The sequence below is a fragment of the Pseudopodoces humilis genome, chromosome 10 (genome assembly GCF_049639895.1).
Source record: "Pseudopodoces humilis isolate 2021_Gansu_Grassland_sample_001 chromosome 10, ASM4963989v1, whole genome shotgun sequence".
Taxonomy (NCBI): domain Eukaryota; kingdom Metazoa; phylum Chordata; class Aves; order Passeriformes; family Paridae; genus Pseudopodoces; species Pseudopodoces humilis.
Window position 1 is genome coordinate 17,913,965 of NC_142209.1, and position 14,388 is coordinate 17,928,352.

Sequence of the window (14,388 nt, forward strand, 5' to 3'; positions counted from 1 at the left end):
TCTAATAACATTTTAAAGAGTAACACTTGTGTAATATGGTTGGCAGACAACTCTACAAATATTGTTTCTTCCTACTTGCTGAGTGTAAGAGTCAGTAAGGAAAACCTCTCTGCATTTTCCATGAATTGCTTAGGTTTACCATACTTAGGTTGCCATACTTCCTCAGCACTTCAATAAAATCCATTTGATCTTTGGACCCTTTGCTAAGAAAGGCAGGAAACCGTGGGACATTAATTAATTAAATAATTAAACACTAAATTATGAATTTTGTTACTTGTGAACAGAAGTAAATGGGCTTATGTTATACATAAGACTTATGTTATACAGCTCACATATTAGTGATATAACCAAGGAAAATACAAATTCAAAATCTCCATTTTTATGAATAAGTTACTTCTTGTAATCCATTAAAATGTTAGGCTGCTAACAAAGCAGCAAGTGGCAGGTTTCTGATCACTGTTCTTTCTCAGCAATTAATAATTGGTTTCCTTGTGTTAGACCCCAACATTGCATAATGAATGCTATCCATTTTATTTAATCCTTATTGCACAATTTATCTATAACCCATTTTCAGAATGGCATGATTTCCAATTTAGGTTTTTTTCCTTGCTCCATAGGAAAAGAGAAGAAAACATACAAGAGTGATCAAAACAAGGTTGTTTTTATGTTTGGAAATTAAATCTAACTGCTATAAATAAGAGATAATCAAGATATTCCAACCCTGACTGAAATTGTATTTAAATTTAGATGCAAAAGGTAGTCCCTATAAAAGACTCACTAATGTTTTGAAATAAACATCATACAGAGGAAATAACGATTAAAAACATTACGCCTCCTTAGAATTCCAGATCTTTAGTGTGCAAATAAAGTTTTGCTCAAATCAACTCATTTGTAGGAAGTGTCTCCTTCATCCCTAAAAAGCTGGGGTGCTGGAATGATTTTGTTCATCCAAGCAAGAAAGCCAAGGCTCTTGTCTGTGAGGTGTTCAGCTGCAATGCCAGACCAGACTTCACCCCCTGTTCCTCCTGCATCTCCTCCCAGTGAGGTACTGGAGGGGGATGGAGCAATAGCCCAGGCTGAAGTTGCTGTTTAACACTTCAGAATGTCCAGCTGGGGCTTCAGACACAGCTTTGTTCACACTAAGCTCAGGCTCAGGGCAGTGTCAGCTTCCCATATACCAAATGGTGTCTGGGAATGGCAGATTCTCCATTCTCACAACTTGTTTGTGTCCAAGCTCTTGTTCATGATTTTTTTCTTTCCAAAAGCAATTATATAATTAAACTAGGCAAGCCATGGCTTGTTACAGCCTTCCCAACTCAAGGCAGACAAAGGAATAACATCCCTACACAGAAAACTACTGGCTGCATCAACATCTATTACATTTTTTTTCATGTTTCATGAAACAAGCATGAGATGGGACAACAAAGACATACACTGGATGCTTTCCCTTTTTCCAAGTAAAATGAAATGAAAAATTATAGGCAGCCTGTCCATTGTCTAATTTCAGACATCTGTATGTTTTCTGTCATAAACAAAGAGATACAAACGTGTTCTCACCAAACCATCTCCTATTTTTTTAACAATTAATGGAAGCTACTAATATATTTCTATACATTAATATATTTCTAATAGAATACATAAATAAATAATTATGCTAAGTTGAAAAAGCAGGTATTTCATAAAGGAACACATCAAGACTTCTTATTATAGACAAAACTAGCTAATTTATGAACAGAAGACTGATGTGTGGATGCAAATGTCTTTATAATCCTGTGAATCATTTACTGCATGTCCACTGCAATTGTTAAAAATGTGACCTTTTTGCTTTTTCCAGATAACTTTCCAATTCTGAGATGTAGCAACAAATTAACTTTTTTTCAAAAAAAAATTTAGTATTTTTATGGCAGCTTTCTGAAGTAAGATGTTATTTCCTAAACTCCTCCAGTGATGAAAACTCAGCCATTCACAAAAAATGGTTCAAAGTAAAAAAAGCTGAAAATCGGAAATTTGGTAGTGGGCTCCTTGTGCAGCACTGGGATGCTCTGCCTGCAGGGTGCCACCAGCCATGCTGTGGTAATGCTGAGGTATATTTCCACATGGGTGGAAATGGCAGGGCTGTCTTTATTTGTACTATGCTGGAATGTAATATTAACTTAATTGGATTTTTTTTAAGATACAAGTTAGACACCATTATTCTAGGAGAATGCATTAGATGCAAAAAATTGATCTTTCCTAAGTACGTATAAAGTAAAATAGAGCTTTCCTAAGGAAAAAAAAATCATGTCAGATTTGACACAAAAAGATGTCAAAAGTTTTTGTTTGTCAGACCATTATAAAGCAGTCCTTCATTAAATGACCCACTATTCAAGGTCCAAGACCTCAATCACATGTAAAGAATACTGGAACTGAAACTCAGGCAAAACAGTTTGACTATGTCACTGCCATAGTTCCATTACATAAAATTACTCAGAAATGTAATAATGCCTAAATGCAGAAGTCCACACTGAGGCAACGCTGACTTTGAGTTTGTTAGTTGCTGATTATTAAGTTCTCTTTGCCAGATTAATATTGTCTTAATATGATCTTTGTTATACAGCACCAAAATTATGTATAGTGTATTACAAAATGAGAACAGCTCTTACACTGAGAATTTTGGAATCTACTAATCTAAATAATGTACTTTGAAAAACTTGTCAAAACCATTAAAAACTACTTGTATTGATAAATTCTGTTAAAATACTTCTTCACATTCTGTAATTCTATACTATACAATTTAAAATTTGAATTTTATCAAATGACATTACTTAATCTAAGAGTAATAAATTTCTGATCTAGGTAGTTTTGAACTATCCTGCAAAAGTTTATTTGTTTATTTGAACCATAGCACTATATTTTGCTTTTGCCAAAGAATATACAGGCCACCTTACAAAATCTAAGCAAAGAATTTATCCAATAACATTGTATTAATGCCTTGTACTTAGAGGCTACTTAGAGCCTCTTTAGCCTGTTGTTAATGTTACTGGCCATTGTACAAAGTCTGCACAATCCCAACAACAGAACCTACTGGCTAGAACAGAAAATAAAGCATTTAAATTATCACTGGTATCCAAGTGTGATAAGAAAAAGCACAGTATGTGCAACTCAGTTCAGCCACAGCTACCAGATCATCCACATCAAACTCTTCTGTATCACAAAACCCACTATAAATTATACCAACCTTCTGTTTGTCCAGTATCTTCATAGCATAATACTGTTCTGTGGATTTATGTTTCACCATCATTACTCTCCCAAATGATCCTGTTCCAAGGGTTTTTTGCCGCTCAAAATCATCTAGGCCAGCAGTATTCTATACATAGGATATAATCACATTATTTACAAACTAATACCAAAGACAATTTTAACTGGATGAATTCAGTTATGAAAACAGTTGAGTAATATTACATTTAACAAAGATAACTATAGCCAACTATACTGTTATAATTTGATACCTGTCAAGTTTTGAAAAGAGATTTTACATTGCACTCATTATAGCAGAAGACTTAACTGAACTATATCAACATTTCTCTAATTTGTCCGTACTGCTATCCATACATGTTTAGTAGGGAACATCTAGCAGTAAACAGATCATGAATATAATATGCAGATAAATAATCCCTTCGTGCTTCATGAACAAGAATATTAGAACATGCAAAAAATGCCAAGCTCTTGAGACAGTTCTACATGAGAGTTGTCTGAAGAGCACATCCCTGAGCACATTTTCTCAGACATTCATTGCCACAGCATCTCAAATATTGCTTTAGAACAAGAATCAACGTTCCCCAAAATCCCAAATTTTACAAGATTTCTCTCTAACAAGCTCCTTAACCTGTTCCCAAGCCCTATGCAGTAGTCTTAATATGCTTAATTCCACTTACTATCACGGAGGAAACGATTAACGTGGTAAATTGCACATGTGCCAATGCTTCTGGTTATTAAAAAAAGCCAACTAAAAACATGTCAATAGATTTTGAGTCTTGTCATATTGATTGTGAACATCATTCTCATAAGAGAAAATGTTGTTCAGTGGGAGCATTTCATCAGCTCAGATCTGGAGAAGACCTGAGAATCTTTTGTTGATAAACTTCAATGAAAAGTGACCAAACTGGCATTAAAAAAACCTGCAACTCCTTTACAAATTGCATTAAATTATTACTGTTTTCTGCACTACTCATTAACAGACTGATAACATACTGATAATGTTATCCAAAAAATACAATACAGAAAATTACTGAATGCTTAAATGAGCAATACCTGAGGGGGGCTTTCCCATTTTCTTAAAAAGTCTTCTTTGGCTTTGGCTAGGAACTCTTTCACTGAAAATATACAAAAAAAGTACATTTTAATTAATATAATTCATTCTGGGTGCAACTGAGATGCTTTGTTAACAAAATACATAAACTTCATTATCAACTTCTTTCTTCAATTCATAATATGCTATTTTCACCATGGATGAAAGCAAGCATCAATGTCTCTAGAATTTCTACCGTATCTCCAGGTGATATCTAGGCTTTCTGGAGTAACTACATCATTCTACACAAATTACTTCAACTTTACCAGCTCTAATAGCTCACAATACTCTATAGGCAAGCAGGCTTTAAGGTGATGTTAGACATTCTTAATTCAGCTGGGAAAAAACCAAACACCTGCCATTTATAAATAGCCATTCCACAAAGATTGACTTATCTCTTTAAATAAATTGCATTTTCTTTCAGCTGCTTGAGTGTAATGTCAATCTCATTGCTTTTTCCCCTCATCACCTTTATTTAAAAGGCTGTTTGCAAGCTCAAGGACCAAATGGACAGCATTACTGCAAGCAAAGACAAAGCACAGGGCTACAACAACACTGCACATTAGGCATGCCCACAGTCAGAGAATATGCAGTTTTAATATTGATTTTCCATTGAAATTGAAGGAATGTATAATGGCAAAATTCTGGATGACTGTTTAAAATGTGCACCAACATATTTTGCTCAGATCATCTCTCAGCTGTTCTCTTTTTTTTGAGTATCAATGCTCAGCCAGATCAAATGCGGATTACTTCATGCACAGTCATTAATGGGAGGTGTTTCAGACATTGCTGTGGTTCTGAAAGAGTCACAGAATCAAGAAAATATCATACTGGTTGTGTGTTCTCTGAATCATTTCACATAATACAAGATTAATAACAGTGGTTTTTCTGTACTGTGACGTTCTGCCACAAGCAATTGCTAAAAATACACAGCAATATGCCAAGATTATTCTGGTCAATATCTAAAAATCTGTGTTTTAACAACTGTATTTTACATTCTGACTGTCAAAAAATTAGATTTATAACAGGTTGTAAACAAATCATTTGATGAATCAGAACTTCCTTGTACTTCTCAGTGAATACTAATGTTGACAAAGAAAACTTCAAAGATTCTCTTCTTATACTGGTACATTTCCAGCAGCACTAAAAACAACAGCAGTCCTGAAGAAGGCTGGTTGTGAGTGTTGGCTTTTTTTCCCTTTTCCCCCCTTCTCAGGTGTGTTATGGGACTTGATTATCACAAAACACTCAAAGGAGGTTTATGGTTCCCACTACCGCTGGCTCTGATGGAGTACTAAATAAAATGGAAATTTTGTAAAAGTTGTCAAAAGTTCTGGCTGACCTCAACAGTAGAAAAGTGTTTAAAGCATGATATCCACTCAGCAATCTTATTTTAAGAGAAACAAGCAATATCACAGAGGAGGAGCATATTCAGCATTCTAAACTTGTGGTTAAGAAAATAACTAAAATCATAGTTTATATTAGAGAAACTGGTAAAGTGGTATTAAAACTAACTGAGAGATAAAGATATTTTTGTGGCTAATCAGCAAAAAATGTTAACATATTTATCCTGTGTGTAGAAAATATTTCCTTTGTTTTTAAGTTATAGAGATTATTCATATAATGACTTTTAATTATCCTAATTTGAAGATAGGACAGTATTTCCTGTGGCATGAAATAATTGTCAACACAAAAACTGGAAACTAGCAATGTCCAAATTCATGTTTGATGATCCTTCTTCCATTAGGAGAACAGAGATGACTTGATCAAGTGAGGAATACTGATATAGTTGTTCAAACATCAGTTTATGTCAAAGTAGCACAAATATTTTCTCTTAATGACAAAAAAAAAAAAACAAAACAGGAAAATATTTAATATTACCAAAAAGCTGAGCCCTCAAACTTTAGTGGCTATAGCTTAGAAATGAACATTAACACTATATTGCAGAACCAAAACATAAAGAAATTGGTGTTGTTTTTCCATGTTATTACAGTACATATGTCTTAAATATCCCTCATGCCATCTCTCTTCATATAAATAAATATTTTAAGTTTCCACACATTTTGCATTGAAGTATGACTACTCAGTATTTATAAAAATATACAATGACATTTACAGTCATTTTTGTCTCTGTTCTACTCATGGAATAAAGAATGCTGTTTATGAACTAAATGTGATCCAGCTGGAAATATTCAAATTGTGGATTTGTGAGAAAAATATCTCATTTCTAGAATACCACTAAGCCACAAGCTCTCCTGCAACAAAACTCCTACCTTGTTCTACTTTATTTTGGCCCTCTTTTCTTAGAAAGCAGCATAGAACATATATTTTCAAAATAAAGCTATCCAATGGTCACAACTTATCTGAAAATCACTGTCCTTTAAATGCAGTTTCATGTTTTGTGCTCTGCTTTATTAAAATCAGCTTCTTTCTAATGAGAGAGTAGATTAAATTATGCCTGGTTCTCACTTTCAGAGGTCACCTGGGCTCCTATGCCTCAACACAATTCTGCAGGTGCTTTCAAACAGAACTTAGGAAATTTAAGGTCATGCACTTCAGTCATTTCTCAAAACACAGCTTGGAATTTGAACTTTTGAAAATTATCTCTCAAGCACAAAACAGCAGCTCTTGCTACAGGAGGACACATTTAATTATGTATTAATCAATAGTACTTTCAAGTGAAAAATTTACGCCAACTGGGTGGAAGTGGCCTTTGGTATTACTGTGACAATGCCAACAAAAAAGTGTAATAAATGATGATTTAGAGGTTTTCCTCAAGTGCACATTTTTAGCCACCTTACACTGTGATGATGTGGCTCTTGTTTGCTTTTCTAGTCTGAACTGTACCTAGCATCTGTGACTTTGGGCACTTATGAAGGAATGAGCATACCAAACGTCTCTATAGGTTCCCCAAGGGTTTGCAGGAACATTCACCCACACAGATGAGATGATGAAGAGAGGAAAGAAAGAGAAGAAGAAAAAAAAGTTTTATGCATTTCCACAACAAACACATAGAAAACACAAATACATTCCACCCTTTCCCCTCCCCACTCAAGAACAGACCCTGTAATAAACCAGTCCTTTCCCACACAGACAGAATGACTCATGCTAAATCACAGAATGTTTGAGCAAAGAAAGAAAAAAAATCACCAAAGGCAGCTAAAATCAGTATGAAAAAAAAGATGATGCATCACAGAAATAAGCACAGCTTAGAAAACTTCAGAAGATCAAGTTGGCATCTTTAATAATTAATCTATTCCAAGACATACACATCCACGGAACTGTTGCTAACAATAGTGTATCTATCTTCATCACAGCATGCTGGATCACAATAAAACCTGTAATCGGGTGATCTTCCCACTACTTAGCACTTTGTTCCAGAAGACAGCATGTGTGAACTGCATGGCATGTGGTAGATAGCACAGAAGTGGCAAGCAGTCTCCAAAAAAAAATATCTCAATCAGATTTCAGTCCCATTACCCAATAACAGCAACTTAAGAAGTCTAAACTGCACAGCTCAAGTTACTGTATGCAAAGTGGAATGTACACAGGGATCCAGTATGGACACCATATCAGTATGATTTAATTTTGTAAGACTGTCAGAAAAAAAGGAACTAAGAATGTGGATATACAGGTTCCCATAAACACTGAAGAGCAAGGATCACTTGTCTATGGCTGAGCAAAGTGAAGATGAGAGTGGGGCAAGGAATGTATGCACAGACCAGCAACAGACACTACGCAGACTGGTTTACTGGTACAGTAGAAGTTGGAGTGCAGGAGGCTGAAATCAATGCAGGAGGAGCTGTTGCTCAAGAAAGGAAGGTACTGGAAGGAGACAGCAAAGCACAGGTAACAACACCAGCACAAGGACCACAGCAGGAACAACTGATCATGGCAGGAAGGGCACCAGTTGAAAGCAGAGAGGAAACACCAGCTGTCCAGGGATTAGGCAAGCACAAGCACACAGCACAAAGCCAGCCCTTTATGACCAGCATGAGCAAGCCTTAGCAGGAGAGGCAGGTTCTATGCAGCACAAACACCCAAATCAGGAAATCAAGTGATATTCAGAAGAAGGTGGGAAGAAATGGAGTAATGGCCAAGAACCACAACTGAATGTCTTGCACCTGCTTTGGTTCACCTTGGTCAGAAGCAGTGCTACAACCACTACAACACAAGATCTCAGCTACTCCCTTCCATATCACAGGTAGCCTTTGGAGAGCTGTACTGAACCAAGGCAACATGAGGATAAGCAGCAAAGTCTGCTGGAACAGTGTTCTAAGGGAAGAGGAGCCCAGAGATTCCTAGGTAATGCCAGCAAAGGAGGAATTAAAGAAAACCCCAAGCAAACAAACCAACAAACCCAAACAAATGAAAACACTCTGCTACAAAACTGAAACACTCCTGAGCCCACCCCCAAACAAGATTGTTCTCTATTAGTACATTCACACAGTTCACAATATGCTTGCTAGTTTTATTGATCAACTTTTCTATGAAAACATAACATGCTTATAAAAAAATTGTTAACTAAGGGTACGAGTACTGTAGTGAGTACTTTGAGCTAAAACACAGTTTAAGGGCAAGTGAATCAGAATAAAGTTCCTGAAAAAAATCAAGAGGGTGAGGACCTCTCAGTTGCAGGATTGCAATGACAGCAGAGGGAAAGGGGTCACAGATGGAGCAGTCCTGAGAGTTACCATGAGTTACTCTGCCTTTCTCCCACCTCCCACATGCACAGTATTTGTTATTCTCAATCACATCTCCCACAAGAGCCAGCAAGCCAGGATTTATTTTTTTTTTTTTGTAAGGGGAGAAAAAAAGAGTATTTGGCTAGGATTCACAGCAAGAAAGCAAGAACTAAACTGATTAAGACTAAACACTGGGCACCACTACAAACCCCCATCTGCTGTGCTAAATGCCAATCTCTGTCTGGTATTTAAAATGCCCTTTATCAAAATACAATTCAAATTTTGTTCCAAAACTGTAATATAATCATTTGAAGTCTGGAGTTAAATGGGCTATTTAATTAAATCATTTAATGGAAAAATGAATATGTATGAAGAGAATCTGGTAAATGTATATGTATATTTCATTTTTATAAAAAGTGTATTTATAGCCTTAAACTTTATCAAGATGTATATAGATACCTCAGTGAATCCTGCGGCTATGGTACCATATTTCAGATGCAAGTGAGAAGCTTCTGATTCCGGTTCCAAGTCCTATTCTTACACCATTAACCTGTCATCTTAATTTTTTTAAATTTCTCTTTTGATTAGCAGGAATAATATAAAAAGGCTCAAAATAAGGTTTCTCCACCGTTTCAAAGTGAACACAGCTAAGTGTTAAGTATTATTATAAGCTCTGAGGAAGCAGGGTGATCACCAGTTAACAATGCAATAGCTGGAGAACACTTCAAAGCACAAACTAAAATGGTATAATTGAAACAGAGTGTAAACAAAACCAAAGCACTTTGTTTCTCATGAGACGAAAATGGTGTGTGAAAAAAGTCCAGGTGATATAAGCCTGATATAACCTGCCCTATATGAGGGCAAGTCCATCTCATCGTAACACTGCACTGAGCACAGCCACTGGCCCTCTTGTGAAGAGCTGACCAGCAAGGAGCCTGTCTTTTTTCTGGGAAAGCTAGATAAATGAACTGCATCAATTGAATATCTCATTTATCAAGGTTTTTGACTTTGAGAGCAAGGTTCTGACTTCATATTTCTCTTTAAACGCTAATTATGATAAAAATAGGTGATGCAGAGCAAACCAACTTACCAGCTGAAATGGATAAGAACCATCCTTCAGTTAAAAAAACCAAACCAAACCACCAAAATCCAACACTCCCCAGAATCAAAGAGCCAAACACATGGAGTAGTTCTGAAAGAGTCCATTTGCTGAAATACAAAACCTGGAAGTTCTTAGTAGACACATAAGCATGTAAAATTATTAACTGAATATAAGCTTGCTATTAAAATGGAAGTGCTAATTATCTAACTGTACACTGTAAACCTTTCTATGGAATAATGGAATGAACAGGGAAGAAGAGGAGAAGAGAGAGGCATGGAAAAAAAGGGAGAGAAACAGGATAAACAGTCAATTAAGACAAATTACAGCTGTGGTGCCTAAAAACTGGAAGATAACACTGGAATCTGATCTTTGTAGAAGCACACTCAGGAGTTAATTTAAAACATGCAGCAATTATAAAATACAAATTGCTCTTATCCATTACAACTCAATTTTGGATCATAGGCAAAATCTTATTTTAATCCTGTCCATGATTTTCATGTCTTGAGCTAAACAGTATTTTGTGAATTTTATAAAAGCAAAGTTAAAACATTTAAGAGCTCTGTAATGAACCTGGTTCACCTCTTTACTTGGCTGGCTACACAGCAACAGCCTGCACAAGAGATGTGACAGATTAAGACACACCAGAACAGGAGCCAGGTTTTCAGCTATCAGAGATAGCACTGATCTTTGTTGAATTCTGAGCAGTAGATACCCTACTGCATATAACTGCCACAGTCAGACTGACTTCATTCTATTTTTATTACAGATAATATAATTAATTTCATTTCCAAATCCAATGCTCAGTCTTTTCCCTTGATCTTTTCTTAAATACCAAAGTACTGCTTCAGAGGTGGTAAATCCTGTTAATGCCAAAAAATTTAACAGGGGCCACTCTGGGGAGACAGATCCAAGCCCAAATAACAGAGTCACTTAAGACACAAATTCCTGAAATTTTAACTCCCCCCACCCCAAGATGTACAATGTAAATCAGTAAAGTCAAATGTATAATGCAAAGCAGTAAAGTTTTTTCAGTCACAAATGCAATCAAATCTTGTACTAGCACTGCTCAGCAGAGTTGTATATGCACACATGTCCCACTTGAATAATTTTCCACAAAAAAATATACAGATGAGATAAAACTCTGCTTTCTAAATCTAAAAGAGAACCCAGAGCCAATATACATCAAAATTTGCAAACACATACTTTAATAAGTGACTTCTCTCTCAACAGAAGATAAATGCCAAAAACCCCATAGCAGCCAATCAAAACTTATGATTCAACCTAGGATCTATTATTCAAATCCTAAAGTAATAATAATATGCAAGACTTCCTCAATGCTGGCAAGCAGAGTATCTTCATCTGAGCATCTATGTATAGGATTTGACAAAGACTCCTGCAGACACCTGGTGGCCAAGAGCTGTTCCACTCCACCTTTAGTTATTTTGGTCCTTCAGGCTGGTACCTCTCTGTGTTACCCAAGTTCTCCTTTCAAATTAAAGCGCAATTAGCAACCTTCTGATGATTGATTAGAGTTGGGGTTTTTGTTTCAATTCTCTAAATGGATCAGTTAGAACTATCATTCAATTAGCTCTGGAATATGCTAAACCTAGGCTTTGGTTTAATGAAAGGAGTCTCACTCATACCTTCTTCATGCCCTTGAAGCATTAATTGAAGGAGATGACACATTGGGAAATGTGCTTCCTCTCTTGCAACAATCCATATGATTTGAGGCTTAAAAGTCCAACAACTAGCAGTTTGGTTTCTCAGGCTACAGTTCAGTGTTCAGTATGGGCTGAAAAAAACCCCATGCCTGTCCTGACCTCTGACAGTCAGTCACTCACTCCTGCATTTCTGTAATGACCTGCCTTGGAAGAGCAGAAGCATTCTTGTGTCTGACTGCCAAGCCAGGTCAGGGAGCCAGCCCAGACTAAGAAGTAATGGGCAGAAGGCAGGGAACAACCAGAGAAGCAGCTCCCTCTTCTCTTCTCATGACTGCTCCTGAGGTGAGGGAAGGGAGAAGTAGGGTGGAAATGGGCAAATATGGGGAACAGAACTGCTCCTTTTCTGAAAGGGCACCAGCTTGTGCTAGCGTGACAAGATCACGTACACACACCACTCTGGCTACTGAAAAGGCTTCTGAGAAATAACTCTAATTTTAAGTTAGTGGTTTTCAATTATTGTACTGAATAATTCCATTATCTTAAAATTTATTCAAAATTAATGAAGTATATGTTTAATACAATTATTTTTACATGCAGTACATAACACTCCCCACTTAAAAAATTTGTTCATACAGAAAAAATCTATGTGAAGAATCTTAACATGTAATGTACTCAATAGTCATACACTGAGGTAGTTTGTAAGCAATTAGGAATTAAGCTGCAGCTGGTGCAGTACCATCCTCTATAGTTGTGGCTGAACTTTATCCAGCAAATAATCTAAAATGTTACAACTGCCACAGGACCTGTAGTGTAAAAGACCACCTTCCTGTGTGACATATAACCGTTATTAACAATATAACAAAGAAAACTGAAAACGGTTTGAGAATTGTGAAAATTCAAACATCTTTTGTTCCTGCAGTGCATATATTTCCATGGTTACCATGTGGGGAGAAAAAAAAAGAATACAGTTTAAGAATGAGTTCCAAGAACAACATTTTCTAGGGCACTACTATAAAGTATCTTGTAAATGTATCACATTTTTGAGCAAAGGTTTTTAGCAAATTCTAGTACTTAATACAAATACACAAATTAATCAGATTTTCCTTACAGTCAAAACCACCTACCAAGAAAAATGTTTTCAGCACCTGCTGCAGATTGCCTCTAGTTAAGCTCTCTGCCCCTCTGCACCATTAAGACTGGTCAGCACCCACTTCCTTCTCCCATATCACTGCCCCACATTTCCTCTTTGTAGAAGTTCAGTGGTTACAAAGGATAACATACTGCCATGCAGCTGTGCCTGAGACCAGGCTTTATTGCTAGATTATTAGTAACAGTAAGCATAAATTTGCAGGTAGTTGGTCTTACCTGCATATTGACAAATGAATTCCCTGCAAGCAGGGTGTAATACCACACACACTCATGCACAAATACCCCTTCCTTTTAAAATATAACCTTTATAAGTTTTATTAAACTGACTTCTTCCTTATACTCCAAACTAAACAACTGCAGGGGCCATTCACCGTATGGATGCATTTAACAAGTTACTTGAGAAGAGCAACTATTTTATTGTTTGTTTTTTCCAAATATTTAATACAAGGCATAAAAATAATAGCAGATTCACCAATCTTGGCCTATGTGCACTCATGTCTAAGTTAATTTCCCATAAGCTACCTTGTCCCATCCCTTGCATTATTAAAACTCCACAAAAATTCTCATATAGATACTTTGGGATCAGCAAGACATCTTCACAGCTGTCAGGGTAAATCAGCAAAATAGTTCTTCATCTCCTCACAAGATCTGAGCTTCTGACACATTGCTGCACTGACATATCTCCCGCAGAACATGTTTTCAATATTTACAGGAAAGGGTTGCCTGCAGTAACCAGCCAAGCAGGAGAAGTTCATTTATACCCTTAAATAGCAGAGACTGGCTTCCTGAATAAGGAAGTCTTATGTAAATAAATACATTTCACAATTCAACACATTGGGTGAATAACAAGTTTTTGCTTGTCTCAGGATTAAGGCAGGCAAAAAGTAGGTAAGAATGTTTATTATCCATTCTGATAAAGAATGAGATTTTAGAGAGAAACTGGATAAATTCAGCACTTATTTGGCATAAAGGCATGCCTAAAACTTCCACAGAACTGAACTGCAACCTGGGGAAAAAAAAAAAAAGCTAAAGAAATTAAACCACAATTTTTAATGTGCTGGGGTAACTGTCAACTGAATAAAGAAAAACACCAAAAACATTGTGCAAGTTACAAAACTGCCTGTAAGAACCTCCACAATTAAAGCTGGGAAACTCCTGTGAACTTTGGCCTACAACAGCAGGACTAACAGAAACTCAGAGTAACCAGCAACAAATATATAAACAATTTGAGATGTTAACTAAAAATGAGGGCAAAAACCAAATCTTTCTGGTAAAAAAATATATGTAAGCAATGAAACAGGGACTAAAGTCAGAGTTCAAGATTACAACATACCAAATACCCTTTCCTTTGGAAGAAACCCTGATTCTGTTAATCTCATTTTTTGCTGCTGCCCCAAACCAAGCACTGTCAAGGACTGCTCACTTTGTGATGCATTTTAAGAATTATGTCAATGCAGCAGCTTT

At 36.3% G+C, this 14,388-nt stretch overlaps 1 protein-coding gene across 4 annotated transcripts in view; it reads right to left on the reverse strand.

Annotated features, from left to right (window-relative positions):
- Positions 1-14,388, reverse strand: part of PRKACB (protein kinase cAMP-activated catalytic subunit beta) — a 67,137-nt gene that overhangs the window by 14,098 nt on the left and 38,651 nt on the right. For 3 of the 4 annotated variants that reach the window (XM_014250757.2, XM_005521023.2, XM_014250760.2), the window contains exons 2-3: positions 4,291-4,352; positions 3,218-3,346 (exon numbers count right to left, since the gene is read on the reverse strand). In XM_014250757.2, coding sequence (XP_014106232.1) covers positions 3,218-3,346; positions 4,291-4,352 — 191 coding nt within the window. Of the gene's footprint in view, positions 1-3,217; positions 3,347-4,290; positions 4,353-7,174; positions 7,200-14,388 lie in introns of those variants that run through there. The other variant, XM_014250761.2, reaches the window with a different exon arrangement.